The sequence below is a fragment of the Mytilus trossulus genome, chromosome 12 (genome assembly GCF_036588685.1).
Source record: "Mytilus trossulus isolate FHL-02 chromosome 12, PNRI_Mtr1.1.1.hap1, whole genome shotgun sequence".
In the NCBI taxonomy this organism is placed as follows: Eukaryota; Metazoa; Mollusca; class Bivalvia; order Mytilida; family Mytilidae; genus Mytilus; species Mytilus trossulus.
In genome coordinates this window covers 13,383,370-13,405,208 of record NC_086384.1, presented here as the reverse complement: position 1 = coordinate 13,405,208, position 21,839 = coordinate 13,383,370, and the positions used below count along the sequence as shown (strand labels likewise).

General features: G+C 32.0%; 1 protein-coding gene across 1 annotated transcript; it reads right to left on the bottom strand.

Annotated features, from left to right (window-relative positions):
• Positions 1-5,293: 5,293 nt before the first annotated feature.
• LOC134692224 (uncharacterized) lies at positions 5,294-15,850 on the bottom strand. The gene is made up of 4 exons (XM_063552675.1): positions 15,625-15,850; positions 11,806-12,041; positions 10,363-10,783; positions 5,294-8,238 (listed from the first exon to the last, which is right to left on the bottom strand). The coding sequence occupies exons 1-4, from the start codon at positions 15,848-15,850 to the stop codon at positions 5,294-5,296; spliced, it is 3,828 nt and encodes a 1,275-aa protein (XP_063408745.1).
• Between the last annotated feature and the right edge of the window lie 5,989 nt (positions 15,851-21,839).

Sequence of the window (21,839 nt, the reverse complement as noted above, 5' to 3'; positions counted from 1 at the left end):
TTACTGCAAACATTAAAACATAAACGTGCCGCAACCATACTGTATGACTTCAGAAACTCGTCTTACTGTCCTCCCGACAACGATACAAGAAGACAAGATTTTTCGCTGGCCATCAATGAACAGATAAACGTTTAGTGACAATGAAACGTCAACAGAATTTTATTACGCAACGTCATTAGCCAGACATGTTCACTGCCGCAACGTAAACTGCTAATCAAATTGCCGAGTGCCATTGAGTACAGATTCATGCCATAAATTTTTCCCATCAACTGAATTGCCGAAAATTCGACTGGATGAAAACCTTAAAAGCCCTCAAGTTCCAACCGCATAGTTGCCAAAACCAATTAATGGGTTGAACAAATGCAAATCAGAACCCAAAACATGTCAGACAGAATTTGTTGACCTTTCTGACAATTATTTTGGCGTTTGCAACATGCAGTCATCGTTTTTGACGGGGACACATTCATTCAAAAATAACACAAAAATAATTTAGTGTTGCGTTTCTAACGTCGGTCAGTATATATGTACATGTTTTTATGAATGTAAATGACTCTGCGCAATGACGATAGCGACTGTGTTTTATACTTGATATTATCCATAATCTGTATGAGATCGTACACATCGTCCTCTCAATTTTTATGTAGTTTCGTTTAACAAACTTTTATTATATATCATGATCGACAGGGTAAATTCACAACGATGTCCCTTTTTGATTTTCTCTCTCTATTCCTATTGATGTTTCATGAAATTTATAACATGTTCAGGAGGAATTTTTGTATCGAATGCCAGTATTTAAAAAACGGACTTCCTTCGCTTGGCGGTCAAAGAAAAAAGTAAAATCACAAAAATACTTAGCTTAGAGGAAAATCAATTCGGAAAGTCCATAATCACGTGGCAAAATCAAATAACAAAACGCATCAAAAACGAATGGACAAGAACTGTCATATTCCTAACTTGGTACAGGCAAGTACTCGTGAATGGTTGTTTTGCATTCGTTCCTTAACATTAAGATTGTGAATGAAAATGGGGAATGTGTTAAAAAGACAACACGACAATAGAACAGACAACAGCAGAAGGTCACCAACAGGCCTTCAATTGTATATCTGTACATAATTTCTCAAAGAAAAGGTAAAGTATAATGTCAATGAGACAACTCTCCACCAGAGACCGAATGACAAATAAATTTACAAATATAGGTTACACAATCATAAATACAACATTCAGATTCTAGCATCTTATAAATTAGGCAAATACACTTCCATACCTTTATATACAAGTCAAGAGATGTTCCGAAAACTTTAAATATTATCTTTTTGCACTTGGCTAAATCACTCTTTTCATATCAAAATAAGTTTTAATACAGCATCCAAAAATTCATTTCACCTCTCTTTTTTTATTCTTTACTCTAAAAAACTAAGAAATGAATGAGAAAGACAAATAATCACGGACAACGAAAAGTGGGGTCATCAATTGTGGACTTGGGCTATGTGTTAGAATATTGGCAGATTTGATAGGTTAGTAGAAGAAGAAGTTAACCATGGATAAATATTACTGGTTGACTTTGAAAAAGCCTTGAATGTTCCTTAATTGAAAAATCTTTAGTTTTATGGGTTTTTGAATTCCTTCCAATCTTTTTAACGAGGATAAAACTTCAGAAAACTATGCAGGAAAATGAAAAGCATGAAAACCCTTTTCAATTTATGATCACAAAGAAACTTGGCAACCATTGTTACAAAAACTTTGGCTCTTCTACTTTTTGTACATGTTCTGACAGTACTTCCAAATCCAATATTTTAGGTTATGCAAGAAATACAACACATTATCATCAAATTTTGATGGGATGGAATACCAGACAAAAACAAAAAGGAAGGTTATCATAAATAATTATGACGAAGGAGTTTAAAAGTCCTCCATATAGACATGTGTGTATGTCCCTTTTAATATCATAGCTGTATAAATTGCTAGATCCGTTGAATCTTTCCCCTTACATTTTTTTTATTATTAAGTTATATAGAAAAATAAGACGGAAACAATGATTATAAAGGGTTCATTAACCCATCCAACAGGGCAGCTAGGAGAAACAAATGGACAGAACAGTAGAAGTATGATAGGTACACAGAAAGCCTGAGATGACAGGCATTTAAATAATGACAGATATTCCGCCACAGGAAAGAGAAGTTTTGTGAACCCCTGTTGCGTCACATTGAAAAGAGCCCCAACCACTGCACGAAATAAACCATATGATATTAGACAACATAACGAAAAAAAAATGAAAGATTTGCTGAAGAAGTAAGGCTATTAGTTTCAAGAGCATAAACACCATGTGGTATCGAGTTACATGGGGAACTAGCAGCTGAAAACTGAAAGGCCATCTGCTGATCAAAGATCAGCTTATACCAGGAAGTTATCGAAAAGAAATTGATCACAAACATTTAAATTGACGATTAATATGGGAAGCCCTTTGGAGTTCTTGACAGAGACAGATGTGATTGGAACGGCTGCAGTTAAAGCCAGTGTTGTTCGTGTTTTGGATCCGTTATCCTTATATAACGGTTGCAACCCTTGATCGGGTTTAGTGGAAACTCGTCTTACAAGAAAAACTAAGATAAAAATAAGATGTGCCGGATTTTGACGTGGAAAGTGTGATTGATTTCTGGGCCGAGGACACCAGTTACGACTCAGGTTTAACTGTGAATAATAACTATAAGCAATTGTAGAATTTGGTTGCCGTAATTTCATATGAGTATCATGCGTGTATCGCCAACGATGATTCTTATAGTCCAAGAAAAGATAATTTAGTTTTAGAAGATACTACCATTAGTTCATTTAATAAGACTGTATAGAGTTTGAATTCATGCATCAAAGTAACTGAACATACAATGAAGGATTTAACAATACATGATGCCAAATCGCAATATCAGGAGGTTATATCACTTGATTTGGGAGCATAGAGTCCAGTCTCATGTGGTATTCTGACTGATGCCAACATAACCAAGAAAACAGAGTATCTCAATGGTGCCTCAAATACAGCGATTACAACACAGACGTATAATTCAGATTCCAGTGAGTCAAGGACACAAGCTCCACACTCACAAAGGAATCATCAGAAGTCTGAAGATGAGCAGCCACCAAAACCGTTAGATAGGAACGAAACATATTCCAACTGTTGCGTTTCATAGATTGATAATAAACAGTGATTACATAAGGAACAGTTCTTCTGAGAACTTTTAAACAATTTATAAATAAAAGGTAAAAAAGTGTAACGGTTAGCGAGTTTGGAGTAAACTTGTTTTTCTATTGTTTGTTCTATCAAAAAAGTTTGAGTTCTGCAGACGTCGTTTTGTCGTAGCCAAGCTTTTGTAGATATCTGCTATGTGTGGTACCAAAAAGAACCCAAGCGTTATTTGCATCACATTATGAATTTAAATTGAAAAAAAAAAAACTATTTGCAAGTGTATATCTAAAATAAAGTAGATGTTCGACTTATATTTTCTCAGTTGAAGGAAATAAAAAAAACATATCAAGGTACGCAACATATGATTAAAATGATATAGTGTATACAAAATCAAAATTTGTTTGATTCATGATATGCGTCCAACATAGAATTCTTGAGTGTTCACAAAGATATAGTATGACAAAATGAAAAATGTAACTTTGTGAATAACCCCACTGATTCGAACAACATATACACAGAAGACAGAATCATTAAAGCGCTTGACAATTTTGTTGTTCAGTTTGGTTAATCAGCAATTAGTACTCATTGTGCTTTTTCGTTTCAATGCAGCATCCTTTCATAAAAACATAAAATATGACCACAGATATATTTCTCTTTGTAGTAGCTTATAGCACCAACCCTATACACAATTCCTTGAATATAATTTAAACCAAAATGAGATTTATAATGAATTTGGATTCACCATAAGCAACACGTAGGATGAATCATTTGGGACAAGATATGAATACCCCTCTAGGGACCCCGTGAAAACCTCCTGTATTTTGTGAGGTTTGTTTAAATCAGTCTTTATGAAATGCCTGTCCCATGTCAGGAGCCTGTATTTCAGCAGTTCATTGCTGTGAAACATATTTATTTTCGTTCATTCATTATTGTGTATAAATTAGGCCGTTCTCATTGTTCTAAGACAATTGTTTGATGGTGACTTATAGTTGTTAATTATTGTGTCATTTGGTCAATTATGGAGAGTTGTCCCATTGATAAGCATACAACATTTTCTTTTATTTATATTTATATTGGAATATAATGTTTTGTAGATTGTTGTTCGTCTCGTTCTTTTTTCTTTCGCTTTAAGCATCGTGTTGTTGGTTTCTCCTCGATTTTCAAGTTCTGATTGTGTCTTAGCTATTGGTTTCTTCTACCTTTGTTTATAAAACAGTTGTTAACATAACATTTAGGAAATATATTACCATAACACAAATTCTCGTATGGATTACATTAAAAGCAAGAAAACGATCGATACAGTTAAAAGTATGTAAAAATATCTAGTTCACATTAATACTTTTTTGTAACTTCATCTTAAATAAATATTTCATTGGCTTTCCACTTGACAACATTACACACTGATTCTTTCTTTTATTTAGAAAAATAATAATCATATTTATATTAATGTCTTTGCATCTATTGCTTAAAAAATAGACAGAAATTATGAATTTATATAACACAGTTTTGTTTTTAAAAAAGCTATGATAATGAATCAAAGTAAAGATATGACCCTGATACATAGTCTTATTTTAATTAATTGTCATCAGTTTAACAATTGTAGCAGGTTTTCACACAGTATGAATGGTTTAAACGTTTTAACAGGAACAAACCTTCACTCTAACATTAACAGTAGTATAACATTACAATATGGAAACACACACTATAAAATATCAATTGAAATGGCTGAACTCAAAAAGAATTATTAGCAAAACAGATAAACATACGAATAATTTTGATCTCTGACACAATATCAATAAAAAAATGTTTATTTTGTCAGTTGCAATATAGGAGAAGATGAAGGATATTTTAATTACTGCCTTAGGTTGCAAGGAAAGATTATAGGAATACATTTCACGAAAGATCTATATGATAATATTGGAGTTATCTCCTTCACATGAGTTTTATAATGCATTATTTAGAATTTGTACCTCCCCTTATAAGGGTTCATATAATATAAAATATATATGAATTTCATCTCAACCCCCCTTTTTTTTTTTTAGATAAGATAGCAATGAATTTAATTCGTAGGCTTTCAACCAATGAATAACTCTTTTCGAGATTTCATTTATTGGTTGATCAATTGGTGTTAAGGCCGTTCAGCAACGGAGTTGCTCCGGAAATTACACGCTCATTGATGTATGCCTTTCTTTCAAGTAATATGTTTACTACTTCTTTATAATTTTTACGACAAGCAATATACAAAGGAGATGCTCCAGTATCTCTACACTTATTAATGTCTGCCTTTCTGTCAAGTAATATCTTAACTACCTCTATATGATTATTCTGACAAGCAATATACAAAGGAGAAGCCCCAGAATCTTCACACTTATTAATGTCTGCCTTTCTATCAAGCAATATCTTAACTACATCTATATAATTATTCTCACATGCAATATATAAAGGAGATAATCCAGTATCTCTGCACTTATTAATGTCTGCCTTTCTATCAAGTAATAACTTAACTAACTCTATATGATTATAATAACACGCAATATACAAAGGAGATGCTTTAGTATATCTACACTTATTTATGTCTGCCTTTTTGTCAAGTAATATCTTAACTAATTCTATACGATTATTCTGACAAGCAATGTACAAAGGAGATGCTCCCGAATTTTCACACTTATTTATGTCTATCTTTCTGTGAAGTAATATTTCAACTGCCTCAAAATTATTTTTCTGGCAAGCAATATACAAAGGAGTTGCTCCAGAATCTCTAGACGTATCAATGTCTGCCTCGCTATCAAGTAATATATTTACTACTTCTATATAATTATTCTGACAAGCAATATGCAAAGGCGATGCTCCAGTATCTCTACACTTATTTATGTCCGCTTTTCTGTCTAGTAATATCTTAACTACTTCTATATGATTATTCTGACAAGCAATGTACAAAGGAGATGCTCCTGAATCTTCACACTTATCAATGTCTGCTTTTCTTTCAAGTAATATCTTAACTACTTCTAAATGATTATTATAAGAAGCAATGTACAAAGGAGAAACCCCATAATCTCTACACTTATCTATGTCTGCCTTTCTGTCAAGTAATGTCTTAACTACCTCTGTATGATTATTCTGACAGGAAATATACAAAGGAGACTCTCCAGAATCTGTACACTTATTTATGTCTGCCTTTCTGTCAAGTAATATGTTAACTAATTCTATATGATTATAATAAGAGGCAATATACAAAGGAGATGCTCCGGAATCTACACACTTATTTATGTCTGCCTTTCTATCAAGTAATAACTTAATTACCTCTATATGATTATAAAAGCAAGCAATATACAAAGGCGATGCTTTATTATATCTACACTTATTAATGTCTGCCTTTCTGTCAAGTAATATCTTAACTATTTCTAAATGATTTTTCTGACAAGCAATATACAATGGAGATTCTCCAGAAATTACACATTTATTAATGTCTGCTTTCCTGTCAAGAAATATCTTAACAATTTTTAAATGATTTTTTTGACAGGAAATATACAAAGGAGATGCTCCTGAATCATCACACTTATTAATATCTGCCTTTCTATCAAGTAATATCGTAACCACTTCTAAATGATTTTTAAAACAAGCCGCATACAAAGGAGATACCCCAGAATTTACACACTTATTAAAGTCTGCCTTTCTGTCAAGCAATATCTTAACTACATCTATATGATTATTCTGACAAGCAATAAACAAAGGAGAAGCTCCAGAATCTTCACTCTTATTAATATCAGCTCCATGATTGATACACCACTGAATCAAAGAAAACTCACCAACAAAACAACATTGAATTAGAACAGTAGATTTGTCAGCTAAATCACAGGTCAGTGATAATTGTTTCTGGAGTGAACTATCAAGTGTATTCAAGTAAAAAAGAAATCTATGTCTAAAGTTTGGTATCTTCATATTGATGTTATTAAACACCATATGTACTCTACCTATAGACCAGTCGTCAATCATTCTCTGTATGTACATCTGATGGTATTTAGTTGGAACAATAGTGATAAACTGGTCCATGTCATCTTTTCTTTCTAGTAAAAATCTCTGCATTATAACTAACGGGTGTGCATTCTTTATCAAACACTGAATCATTTTTTGTCCAAAATAGCATGCAAGTAAGTCAAAGCATTTATCATGTTTTGTTTTGAATACACCTTGTTCTTTCTTTATAAAAGTTTCTTCGAGTGAATTAAGTTCATCAAGCAGAAACAGTCGTGATGTTCCTTTGGCCAGTCTACTTGCTTCACATGTGTTTTTTATTCTCTTTGATTTTTCATGATCGATTTCCTCTGTCAACCATTTTTCCTCCAATTTGTTGTTAAACATAACTAACAACGCCAATCCACAGAATTTTCCATTATACCCGTTTTTATCAAGCTTGTCAATTTCACCTGTGTAAACTGAAAACGGATTTTTGAAAAAATCTATAATATTGAGTTCAGGGTTATCTTTAGACAATTTACAGAGAAGTGGAAAACAGTCATATAAATCACAGAACTGAATTATTTTAGAAGCCTTTGTGTCAAGATATAATTCTGCTATTGACTTTTTCTCTGTTTGTAATAAACACAAATCTTTACATAAGAGGTTACATACGCAAGTTCTAAACATTGATAAAGATTCAAATTTTTTGTCTTGGTAAACTTGTAAACGACATGCAACAATAATTTTTGTTCGTTTATTTTGCATCATTACCTTTACATGTTTCATTACTGGTTCCCAACTGTCAAGGTCTGACTGGTTTATGGAATAGGTTCCACAGAAGTCATCAATAACAAACAGTGTTTTCTGATTTGGATTACAAAACTGAACAATGTCATTTGGATTTGTTACTGGCAGTATAGTGTAGCCTTCTTCTTTCATTTTTAAAGCCACATGTAATAGAGTACTTGTCTTTCCAGCACCAGAACTAGCTGTTATTGTGACACAGCTGTTTTCCAGAACACATTCAAGTACAGCTTTCATAGCTCTGGTTTCAACTATTGAATCTCGGTTTTTCTGCCATTCATCTAACAACTGATCGATTAGCGCTGAAAAATAAATCACAAACCCAGAATCAGCTTTAAACTACATTAAAACTAATACCAAAAGATACCACAGAATATAAACACATGATGCACTACTCATCATGTGTGGTCAATATTCTTTATGTGCTTCAAAGTTAAATACTTAAAAGAAGTGCTAAATTACAATGTGTCCTGGATTATTCACACAGTTTTAATGACTTCTGTCGCCTCTGATGACGTTATGTGCCTGTTCTTAAACAATAGGCGACTTGACTAAAGAAACGATCTGAAACTCATCAGTTGCACTTTGATAAAAAAAAAAAAAAAGAACAAAGTTCCAATGTTCACTGAAGTGCACATATTTTATTATTTCTATCCTAGAAACCTTTTTCAAATATCTGAGAGAAATGAAGACATGAAAAACAATACAATTGTCAATAAAATTAATATTTCCAATTTGCATCAGAGGTGGATTTAGAGAAGCAGTGGACCTCCCCTTTTTGTCGGAAACATTTGGTTAATCATTTCGTAAATCACTGATGCATGAATCAAGCAGGCCCTCTCTTTTTGCAGTCAGTGGTCACTTGGCATAACTCATTCAAGAATATTTGATTGATAAAATTGAGAACGGAAATGGGGAATGTGTCAATGGACTTTGGTTTTTCAACTTGCATAAAGAACTAATCATAATTATAAGGTCACAGTCAGACTAACTCACATGAAATAAAGTCTAAATCATGTTTATTATACACCTCAACATTTATTAAATTGTGATTTAATCTCGAAAGATAATGTGTCTCAATAGTACTGTACAACAAACACATCTATGACGGAATAAACAACCAAATTGATGATATAATGTACAGACTTGATTAAGACAGAGTATATCAGATTACGCGTCGATCTCTAACAACTTCAACATTAGCCACTTTTAAGTCAATCAAATTTTTTCATAAAAAAATAAATCGCTAAGTATGTTGTGCTGGTAAAAGCCAAAACACCCTTTTAAAACTTTATTTATCAAATTCTTTTTTTGAATCAAATAATTGCGCTCACTCAGCCTCTAGTTAAAAATCTTATATCCGTAGCTAATTTTAAGCATGTATATATGATGTATACACATGGCAGATAATCAGCATGAGAGAAGAAGGTATGTCACTGTGACAGTTGCACGTATTGTTGGTCATCATCATTCCACTGTAAGTCGTTTTGAGAATAAAAATCAGGCAACAAACCTTTTAAAGTCCTTCTGAGATCAAATAGACCACCTATAACATCTGCTAGGGAAAATCAAGCATAATGAAGGTTGGTCAGATTGAAACCCATTGCAAACAGTGCATTTCTAAAAAGAAAGTGATGACCATGCAGGAGCTTTTAATCCAGAACTGTTCGAGATCGGCTTATCGCCTCTGGTTATCGTGCGATAAGACCATTTTGAGACCTTTGCCTACGAACAGACACACAGTTGCCCGTATCCAATATAGTGCAGAGCTCGCCAAAGTTGAAAATTAGCATCGTGGAGGAAGAACCATTGTTCAAATGGAATTCGGTTTATCTATTTTGGCCCGATCGCAACCCGAGATTGAACCATATAGAGTATAAATGGGACATTATTTGGCGTAAAGTCCACGAAAGGACACCCAAGGTCAAACACGTCGTGAAATAAACAATACCTTCGTCAGGAATGGTTGCTGCTACCTTAAAATCAAATTAGTCGACTTATTGCAGGAATCAGAAGACGTTAAGATGCGGTTTGAATGGAGGCTGCGCACAAAGTACTAATGCTTTGGCGTATACCGACCAACCATGATGAAAACAATCATCTAAAGATCAATTTTGAAATGTCTGCTATTGTAAAGTTCTACTACTGTAAAAGTTGTAAAATGCAATTTTTTTTAACAAAAAACACTTCGTATTATTATAAAAAATTTGGTTAGATAAAAAATGTTGTTTTAAATTTTTGTTTGTTTTTAATACAAATGTTACCATAAACTACGTTTCAATATTATTTTACAAATATTTTATCATATTCCATTTTAAACAAGAGGCTGATTTTTCAAGATTAAAAAAATCAAGGTGTTGCAATACTTTTTTCATGTGTATTGAATAAGATATAATTAGACATAAGATATAATATTATTTGAATACCTCTTCTATTTTTTGGTACATATTCCTCGTGAATAGATGTTAGCTCTTTTAAATCAGTTCTTGTTTTTACTGAATTTACTTGGTGTAAATCATGTGATTTTTTCAACATATCATAATCTATTTGTAAAGACAGGACATCCATCTTCGTGTCCAAGTGGTCAAATTGAAGCAATTGATGTGAATTTCTTAAACTATCCTGTTCCATCTGTATTGTTGTCACATCTTCTTTAAGTATTTCAATATCCTCTTTTACCCCTTTATGATAAGTTTGAATCAAATCAATTGATTGTTTAATAGTTTGAATGTCTTTGCTGGCTTGGTGTAAGTCTCGTACGATTTCTTGGCTTGACATATCAAGTGGTTTTGTTATTAGCTGATCACATTCCTGCTTCATTGTTTTTCCTCCTAGTCGGAAAACAGCCTGCAAAAGATATAGAAAATAAGTTGTTAAGCTAATCTAATGAGTGCCGAAATATATGCAAAATCAGTTGTTAAACTAATCTTATGTATTCTTCAAAAATATACAAAATCAGTTGTCAACCTAGTCTTGTGTATTCTGGATAATATATACAAAATCAGTTGTCATACAAGTCTTATGAGTGTTGAACAAATATACAAAATCAATTGTCAAGCTAGTGTTATAAGTTCTGAAAGTATAAACAAAATCAGTTGTTAAACAAGTCTTAAGTATTTTGGAAAAAATACAAAATCAGTTGTCAACCTAGTCTTCGGTATTCTCAAAAATATACAAAATCAGTTGCCAAACTTGTCTAATCAGTGCCGAAACTATATACAAACGCAGTTCATAAACTAATCTTATCTGTATTCTGTATTCTGGAAAAATATTCAAAATCAGTTGTCAAACCAGTCGTACATATTTTTCTACAAAATGAAATATCTGCACGCAGTTAGGAAGATGACAGTTGTTTTCCGTTCGTTTATGTTTTGATATTGGCTTTTGCAATTTGATAAGTGACCTTCCGATATTTTTATGTATATGTTATATGGTAACTTTTGTTTATAATTGTTTTTTTAAACATTTAAGTTTGATATATTCCAAAGAAATTATAAGACCAAAAATAGCTCGAAGTTTTGGAAAGAATTAAAAATAGATCTGCCCTCAACATCAATTTCTTATTGTAGCCGAATAAAAACCTTGGAAAACCTCTAAATTTATTATGCTGAAATGTTATATTATTTGATTGTTTTCCAGTTTTGATTATATTTATTTTTTTAATTCTTCAAATACAAACAAAATTCCATCTAAGATAGAATTGATTTTTTAATGTAAAAAGAAAATGATCTTCATCGGTGGCGAAAAGATAACAAAGGGACATTCAAACTAATACGACATTCAAACTGCAACCTCATATGCCACAATAGGAAAAATTACAAAGTACGTAACATATATACGTATTTGGATTAGCTCCAGGTTTTACTTACATTACTTATATCATTCCAAGCTGTAGTAAATAATGAGCTATCTACCTTCCCATCATGAAGATGTGCCAAGAAGTTTCTATAATGTTTAATTCTTGCTAAATCTGAGGAAGGTGTTGTTTCTGTAGATACAGGTAGTTTGTCATATCCATTAATAGGAGGCACCAAGGGCGATGTTGTCAGGTTTCTAAGTAATGCTATCATCAGCGTCACATCAAAAGTCTTAGAATCAGTGACACCTGGTAACAGAAACAATGAAAAAGAAAAATATTAGAAATAATGGTACTTTTCCAAACTGTCTGCAAATTTTCAAATTATATACTCAGATGACATACTTTAAGATAAAATAACTAACATTCAAAGTGTCAAAGACATTGCTGGTTTAAACCTATGATATACGTTTCATAACGTTCTTGCAAGATTTTTTTTCAAGATAATCAAAAATATTTGATCGACACTGCTTTTTATTGTTTTAATCTTTTTAACAACATTATAATTTTATTCATCAAATATTGGCATAATCCATCTACACATTGCTGCATATGTAAATCCATGATAGACGTTCGGGAACATATTTTCTTTGTAAAGTATCTCCTTTTTCGGTTAATTTTTTCTATGGAACACCATTTGTGCCTTCATTTTTTGTTAAGAACTTTTCCGACATTGTATTAAAAATCGTAAAATTCAGTACATATATGTTGTTAATAGTACTTAAGGTTGTTTTTATTTTGTCTATTGTAGTTTTTACCTTTCGACATCCAATAAACATGTGATCAGAGAACTTGGTGCTACTTCAATGCATGTTGGATGCAACCGGTTGAATTGTTTCACATTTCTCAACTTTATAGCTGGCTTTGTGTAATGGGTACGATGAGTTCTACTTATTGATTTCTATGTCATTTGCCATGTCTTTTGTGGGGAGTTGTCTCATTGGCAATTAAACCACATATTTTTGTATTAATCAATATAAAAAAAACGAATATGGAACCCCATTTGGTCATAGAGTCACATTTAGTATTATCTCAGGTTACTATATCAGTTTAAAACAAATTTTAAACAACAGTTATCAGTATCACATATTTAAAAGATTTTTAAAGATCAAAGGTCTTTTTACATTACTAGTAGAGTTCTCTCATTGGCAATCATACCACATATTTTTGTATTTCTCAATATAAAAACCGAATATGGAACCCCATTTGGTCACAGAGTAACGTTAAATATTATCTCAGGTTACTTTGTCAGTTTTAAACAAATTTTAAACAACAATTATCCACCTTTATAAAAAGATTTTTAAAGATCAAGGTCTTTTTACATTACTAGTAGTTGTTAAATCGAAAGTTCGCCTCTCGCCATTATGCATGTTATGTTAACTATGGTGGGACTACACAGCTAGTAGGGAACATGAGATCTAATTATATCTTATGTCTTAGTTCATTATAAATACAAAGCCTACAACTGCAAGAAAATATGAGATGTCACTGAACCGGGTTAATAACATATAAGTATTACTACTATGAATCAGGAGATCCCACTGAGCCTTTTTTACATATACTTACCTCTGATTGGAAATAGGATATCCCACTAGCCTCGTATAAAACACATACTGACCACTGCTGAGAAACAGGAGATCCCCTGAGCTTGGTTTATAAAATATGCACTGACACTGCTAAGAAATAGGAGACCCAACAGCTGAGAAACAGGAGATCTAACTAGATCTTGTTTAGATTTTGTTATAATATATACTTATCAATGATTGAATACATGATATCCAATTGAGTCCGGTATATAACAGATCATTACCTCTTCTTGGAAACAGGAGATACCACACTGGGCCTTTTTTATTACATATACTTACCATAAGGGATGTCAACTCGATGAAGATTTACTAACCTATCACTCGTTGAATTTACCGAGCGATAATCGAGTACTCGCTCGATATTGGAAACTCAAATTATACACTTTTAAGTTCATGTATTTAAGGTCTTTGTTTTCTGTTCGTAAAAACCTCAACATTAGTGCATAGGGGTAGATAACAGTTTATGGAATTTTATACCATAATTAATAGCTCATTTACTAGCACTGTAGGAACCAATTGTGTAAACAGATAATAATATAATCAAGTATTTAATTCATATATAAAGACAAATTATCACTCAAACAACATTTTAAGGGAACTATAGAAAAATCTTATTTAATGATCAACAAAGGGGTGATGATTAGAACTTGTCAATACCATTAATCCGTTTTAATAATGTCCTTCAATTTTTTGGTGGCGTGTTTTGTATATGCGACTTTTTGTATTACTTTGGTTCTAATAACGTGACTCTGTACTTAAAAAGATCCCGTCAGTATGATATTGTTCTATTTTATGTCATTATGATATATTTCTATTATGAATTACAATATACTTTGAACCACAAACGTCAAAATCATTCAATCGCGTATTGGAATTAACTGTTTGTGGATTCTTATAAATTCTTTATATAACTTTTGCTAGTTTAAATCTCGGTCTATTTCTGAAATTTATTCTTACATACTTTTGATTTTTCAACCCTGTATGCTAACATTGCCTATGCAAATTTTAAAATTGTTTGTATGCACATTGAACGACAAATCTATGACGTATAAAATTTTCTGACGTCAGACACACATATCTATTAATGTGTTTGTAGATAGATGTTTTTGTGTTCTGTTAAATTGTTCCTTTTAAAATTGTTATACGATGATGACTGATGTACCTATATTTTGACTATTTTATTTATTGTGTCTGTTTAGTTAACGCATCAATGTAAATATAACTGAAATTGTCATCAAAGTGAGAGGGTTAGCGCTACAAAACCAGGTTTAATCAACCATTTTCTATATTTGATAATGCCTGTACCAAGTCAGTTTTCGTCCATTCGTTTTTGATACGTTTTGTTATTTGATTTTGCCATGTGATTATGGACTTTCCGAATTGATTTTCCTTTAAGTTCAGCATTTTTGTGATTTTTTGTACTTTTAAAGGTGCAACAAATTTGTTCTCATATACAAATATTATCCTATCAACTTTTTTTGCGACGAAGCAATTTATCAAATTTGTTGTCTACTAACAGTTACATTGTTTTACATTGTCTTATCGGGGCCTTTTATAGCTGACTAGTATGCGGTATGGGCTTTGCTCATTTTTCAAGGCCGTACGGTGACCTATAGCTGTTAATGTTTGTGTCATTTTGGTCTTTTATGGATAGTTGTCTCATTGGCAGTCATACCACATCTTCTTTTTGATGGTGATGAAAATATAGAAAATAGTCAGTCTTTTGAAAATGCTCTTGTTCATATATCCCAAATGTACATCTGCTTGGAAGAATTTAAAAAGACAATTAGACGCAAACAATCGAATAGTATTTAATTTCTTATTAATTTTTATTAATTCTGATTAATGTATAATAATTTCCCTGAACCGGGCAAAAATAAAAACAGTTTTGTTTGTTTACAAACTTAAAAAAGCAACAACATTCTATCTAGAAACCAATAAGTCGAGTATCATTTTGGTAATATGTACTCGGTACTACCGAGCGATACTCGCGAATCGAGTACTCGTTGACATTCCAACTTACAATTGCTAGGAAACAGAAGATTCCATTAGGCTTTTACTTATAATATATACTAGCCATTGCTAAGAAACAGGAGTTTACACTCTGTCTGGTTTTAACCTAAACCTACCACAACTGGCAAACAGGTGATCCAACTAAGCCTCACACTTGAAGATTTATAATATATACTAACCACTGCTGGATAACAGAAGACCCCAAATGGCGCTGTTTTATAACATATACTAACCACTGCACGGAAACAGGAGATCCCATTGGGCCTGGTTAACGACTCGTTTTCTTCTCAAGTCATTCAGCTTTTTCCTCCCATTCTTATCATTAACAGTAAAACTTAGAGATGTTGGCGGAAATTCTTTATCAAACTGGAAACGAACTGCACGAGGAGAAATTCCAGTGAGTAACAAAGTCATTCGTACATAGTTTTCCTCTTCTTGTGAAAGAGCATTCGATGCCATCTTGGACAGGTTTTGAATTTGTCAGGGTTATAATTGCTGAAATATTGTGATCATAGTATGTGTAGGATTTTACAAAGTCAACCAGACATTATTTATATTAAATACTGTCCATGAACAATACATTGTTACTTTGGCAGAGATTTGTCTCAGTTGCACACTCAAAACATCCTTCGTATAAGGACATCATTCGTAAATATAGCTCAATATGCAGACTTCTTATACGTTTAGGTATTTCACATCCATTTTTTATGGAAATATTCTTTATAAAGCACAAAAATGACAGTATTCACCACAGAAACTAACAAAACCTTTAAATAGACTTATTAAGAAGGGATATAGTAACGATACTGTTGTCAGGTCAGGTCCGTAGTCAGAAGCCTCTGGTCTTTGTTAGTCTTGTATTATTTTAATTTAAGTTTCTTGTGTTCAATTTGAAAATTAGTATGGCGTTTATTATCACTGAACTAGTATATATTTGTTTAGGGACCAGCTGAAGGACGCCTCCGGGTGCGGGAATTTCTCGTTACATTGAAGACCTGTTGGTAGCCTTCGGTGTTGTCTGCTCTATGGTCGGATTGTTGTCGCTTTAGCACATTCCCCATTTCCATTCTCAGTTTTATGTGATGAATGGTCAAATTCTATACTGATAGAGGATTGATCTGAGTAAACCTCTGTTGATGTAATCTATCACATAAAATCCTAAAAATTGATTCAACCATAATAAAGAAATTACTATCATTTTGAATTGTAGAACCTACTAGTTTGCTGCAGTCAACAATTATTGGCGTAGTGTTACCCTTTTTTTAACATTAGTTTTCCATTCATCAAACCCATTTCTTCTTTTTTTTTTTATTATAGTCTGTTTTGATGGGGCATAGAAAGTCCTTTCTGCTGCTGTTTTTTCTATGGTCGGGTTGTTTAATATTTTTATTTGAATTGTATCCAGTAACAGATATAAGGTATTACTTTCAATAGAGGACACAATTTAACAACAATTTATATTACGAAATATTGTCCTGTGTGTGGACCATATTTCATAACTGTTGTTGTAAAGTGCTGTTAACTTAGGGAACAATATTTTATGTCAATGGACATTATTTGATTTCACAATTTTATGAAAAACTGTCCAGAGGGACACTTTTTCACAGGACACTAGTATGTCTTGCATATGAACTGTAATTTACAAAGAGTTTGTGTTTCGAGAATCCTAGTTAATCGTACAATAAATAGCCAATGCATGAGGTTGTTTAATTCGATATATCTTTGTTTGTGCTTCTTTGTTACACATTTGTTTGTTTCTATAGTGATTAAGATTATAACGCAATGTTGACTACTATACCCCTATTTTTTTTACATGTTTACCTATTATGTCTGTTTGTTTTGTTCATGCGATTTTGTCAATATAATCAAATTTGATGCGATTGTCATACAATTACAAGGTTTAGTAAGCTATGAAAACCAGGTTCAATCCACCATTTTCTACATAGGAATTTTCCTTTTTGAATGTTTGTGCCTTTTTTTTAACAACATTTAAATCTTTCGGAATTTCAGAATATTTCGAAATTTTCAGAAGCTGTTTCGCATGTTTTTGGGATCAAAGAATGTTGGTATAATCAAAATATTTAAAATCGGAAGTTAAAAAGAAGACTTTCTTATTTAAAGTTGTGAAAGTTTATTCACTGCTGCTTTCTTACTCGATTTAACAATAAATATGCTATTTTTGAAGAAAGAAAAGCAGTAAAATCATACCTTAATCATTACTGTATACTTCAATACACAGTCTTTACTTGTTTAGTAACAGATTTGTCTGTTTATCTGTATACCTGTTTACCTTCTTCTTCATTTCTTTTCTGTAACTTCCTTTAGTAGTTAGTATCAATTGCGTGATTATTCACAATAGGCTTATTTGCACGGTCGAAAACAACTACAATCAATTTGGTTTTTTTTACGGTTTAAAACACACTTGCATACATAAAAGACAAAAGACAGGGAAGAAATTAAAAGGTATTCACTGTGTTACATTGTTTATAATAGTCCAATATCTAAAATGTCACTGATATACGTTATGACGATAGTACAACCGTGATCTTACACAATTAAATATCTGTATGTCTCTTTATTCTATACATCGGTATGTTTATAACAATTGTCTGTATATCTATTAATTTCCCTATATCAACGTATTCCTACGTATATCTACCTCTGTGTACTGCTTACTTCTAACTGATCTTTTTACACACCACTATTTTGTACTGAAAAGTATTGAAAAAAAGTTTAATTCCATGTGATGAATGATGAAATTTTATAATGATAGACCATTGATCAGAGTTAACATCTGTTGATGTAAATTTCACCAGGACAAAGCGTTATGATCATTCAACTACGCTATATTAGAAATGGTTTTACTGCGTGTAAATTCAAGTTGTCCCATTGTTTTTATCAAATAATAAACTCCTCTTTTTAGTAGAATAAATACTATGAACTTACCACATTGTATATATATATCTATGTTTAAAATATCCAATAATTCTTACTTCTAACTGATCTTTATACACACTACTTTTTGTACTCTGAAAAGTATTGAAAAAAAGTTTAATTCCATGCAATGGATGATGAAATTTTATAAGGATAGAGCATTGATCTGCGTTAACCTCTGTTGGTGTAATTTGCACTAGCATAAAGCGTTATGATCATCCGTTTACAGTATTAGTATTGGTTTTACTGCGTGCAAATTAAAGTTGTCTGCCATTTTTTATTCATAAAAAAATTAGCTCCTCTTTTCAGTAGAATAACAAATATGAACTTACCCCCATTGTATCTAATTATATGTTTAAAATATCCATTTGCGATAAGTTTACTGTTTTATTCTTTTGTTCATTCCATAAATTATATGAAAGTTTCATTTACTTTGTAATATATATATGTGACGCGCTAGACGACTCGACAAAATAGGCTCGACCAAAACCAAAATACAATGTATTTTAAAGTATTGAACGTGTATTCTCCGCTGTTTCTTTACTCGATTTAACAATTAGAATGCTGTTTTTGTAAAAAGAAAACAAAGCAGTAAAATCCCACCTATTAATAGCAATTCTCTGTAACCACTAATCAAGTTACGGCACGCATAGTCTTAGATTTTCTTGAAACTTGGTCTGTTGGTAGCTATCGATAACATGGATAAACTCACAAGAAAAATGTTGACAAAACATTTGTTTATGACTCCGTTAATTCATAAAACATGACCATTTTACAGTCATTTCCTTGTATGGTAACAGGTTTGTCTGTTTATTTGTTCACATAGTTACCTTCTTCTTCGTTCTGTAACTTCCTCCTGTGGTACGGGTCAATTGCTTGATTATTCACAATGGGCTAATATTACACGGTCGAAAATATTTACAATCATATTTTATATTTCAAAGTTCAAACACACAATTAAATGTTTAAAAGACGATGGGCTTATATATTACACGGAAGATATTAAAAGTTCACTTTGTTACTTCGTTAATAAAAATCTAAAATCTATTTCACTGATTACTTATGACGATTGTAAAACCGTGGTTTGACACTATTAAATATCAGCTACCATTTTGATATAGCAGTTATGTGTATATCTATTAATTTGCCTATCTCAACTGTTCTCTGTGTCCTTTACACTATTGTCTATTCTGATGAAAAGTATTGAAAAGAATAAGATCTCAAAAACATGTTTAACCCCGCTGCAATTTTTGCGCCTATTCCAAGTCAGGAGCCTCAGGCCTTTGTTATTTTTGTATGATTTCTAATATTAGTTTCTTGTGTATAATTCGGACTTTGGATTGACGTCCATTATCACTAGTATTTATACTGCACTCGTTTTATTTGAGCAGTCAATATGCGTTGACTGTATATTTCTCACTGACCTGACATCACTTTTCCTCATTAATATTTAAATAAAAATTGCCGAAATTGTAATTGATTATTCATACGACCTATTCAATCTGTCTTGTTTCCAATGTATAGACCTTAAGGATGTCTGCTTGTCATGTTTTGGATTTTTTGTCAGATTTTCGGAATCCTCTGGTTTTATCCATTTGAATGCCTTAAAAATATTCCCCATGAACCTCCATTTTTCTTTTTATAAATCTTTTACAAGTATAATTATAAGTCATTTGTAAAAGTCTTACAAATAAAGGCGACAGTAGTATACCGCTGTTCAAAACTCATAAATCCATGGACAAAAACAAAATCGGGGTATCAAACTAAAACCGAGGGAAACGCATTAAATATAAGAGGAGAACAACGACACAACACAGAAACGCAACACACACAGAAACGGACCAAGCATCAGACAAAATCCCACGAGAATAAAAAATATAACTTCTAAACCAAATACATGAATTTGGGATAAACAAGTACTGTGCCACGTCTTATCTTAATATCTCAAAAATAAGAGAAAACAAACGACACAACATTAAAATGCAAAACACACAGAAACAAACAATAATATAACAATGGCCATCTTCCTGACTTGGTACAGGACATTTTTAAAGGGGAATAAAAATGGTGGGTTGAACCTTGTTTTGTGGCATGCTTAACCTCGCACTTTAATGGCAATTTAAATATAACATTGAAATGACAACAAAATATTACAGGACTACAATACAAATAAATAGGAGAACATATTAAACAAAGAAACACATGATTAAAAGATAAAAAAAAAAAGAATCAGGTTTAAAATTCAATACGTCAAAAACGCGCCTCGTCAACACAAGACTCACCAGTGACGCCCAGATATAAAAGATCGAAAGTGAAAAAAAGTACAAAGTTGTACAGCACTGAAGATCAAAAGTTGAAAAAGGCCGCGCCAAATACGGCGAAGTTTTTATGCTTGGGATAAGAACCTCCTTATTATTTAGAACAATTAATGCTATTGTAAACAGTAAATTTTATCAAATGAATATGAAAGAGATATACATAATGAAACTGAAGTATTAACTAATTACTGAAAACTAAACCCGAATACATAATGCTAAGTCCAACACAGAATAGACACACCCGACTCAGTTCAGGCCTAAACGCAGTAAATGATAAATTTTAAATGACGTCACATACGATGGCGAAAAGGCACAAACATTACGCCACATTTGAATTTATGAATTTAGAAACAGCATGACGTCACATATGAAAAATTATAATTCAAAAGTAAGATAGAATTAGGATTGATTTAAGATTATATTAGAACTAAATACTGATATAACATTTAAACACCATGCATATTGCAATACTTATTAATAGCAATTAACTATAATATATGTATATGTCCAGTTTGTTATGAATCCAACTTCAAACGTAAATTATCGTACAAAATTAAATATAATTAATAAAGGCGGTGATTAATTTTTCTTTCCGTAACACCTAAATATAATAAAAAAAAAGACGTTAACACATTTGACAAAATCCGATGAGAATTACAAATATAACATTAAACATTTAAACTAAATACATGAATTTGGGATAGACACGTACCGTAACACGTCTTATAGTAATGCGAATAATTCACATTCAGCAAAACAGTCACAATCGGGAATAAGTCACGTTTGGTAATTAAAAGATTAGACGACATAATGACAAACCACAATCTACCATGTGGTAAAAATGTCCTTATCTAGTTTAGTTAAAGACACATCGTATGGATCCATCAATTCGTGATGGTGTCCATAAATTTACGGAGTGTCAATTTTATTCTGTCCTCCTCATAACTTTTGTAGGAGCAGTTTCTGCGTAAGGAGCACACTCCTGTATATGAAGTCCGTATAGTGTGAAGAAGCACGTGAATAACGTATCAGTTGTGATATGTAAACACCATACGAAGGGACAGAGGGTATATTACTGCTGAGAAATGGGGAAAATTTATCTAATTGTTAATAGTATTTGAGAACTTTAACTGGTCAATGATAAAACTATGAAAAATTAAGAGAGAACATTTTCCCGCCAAAATTATAATGGATAA

Coding starts and splice junctions, on each gene's coding strand:
- LOC134692224 (XM_063552675.1), bottom strand. CDS start 15,850: ATGGCATCGAATGCTCTTTCACAAGAAGAGGAAAACTATGTACGAATG. Junction 12,042..15,624: donor TCTCCTGTTTCCGTGCAGTG/GTTAGTATATGT, acceptor TTCTGTTACCAG/GTGTCACTGATTCTAAGACT. Junction 8,239..10,362: donor TGTACCAAAAAATAGAAGAG/GTATTCAAATAA, acceptor TTTATTTTTCAG/CGCTAATCGATCAGTTGTTA.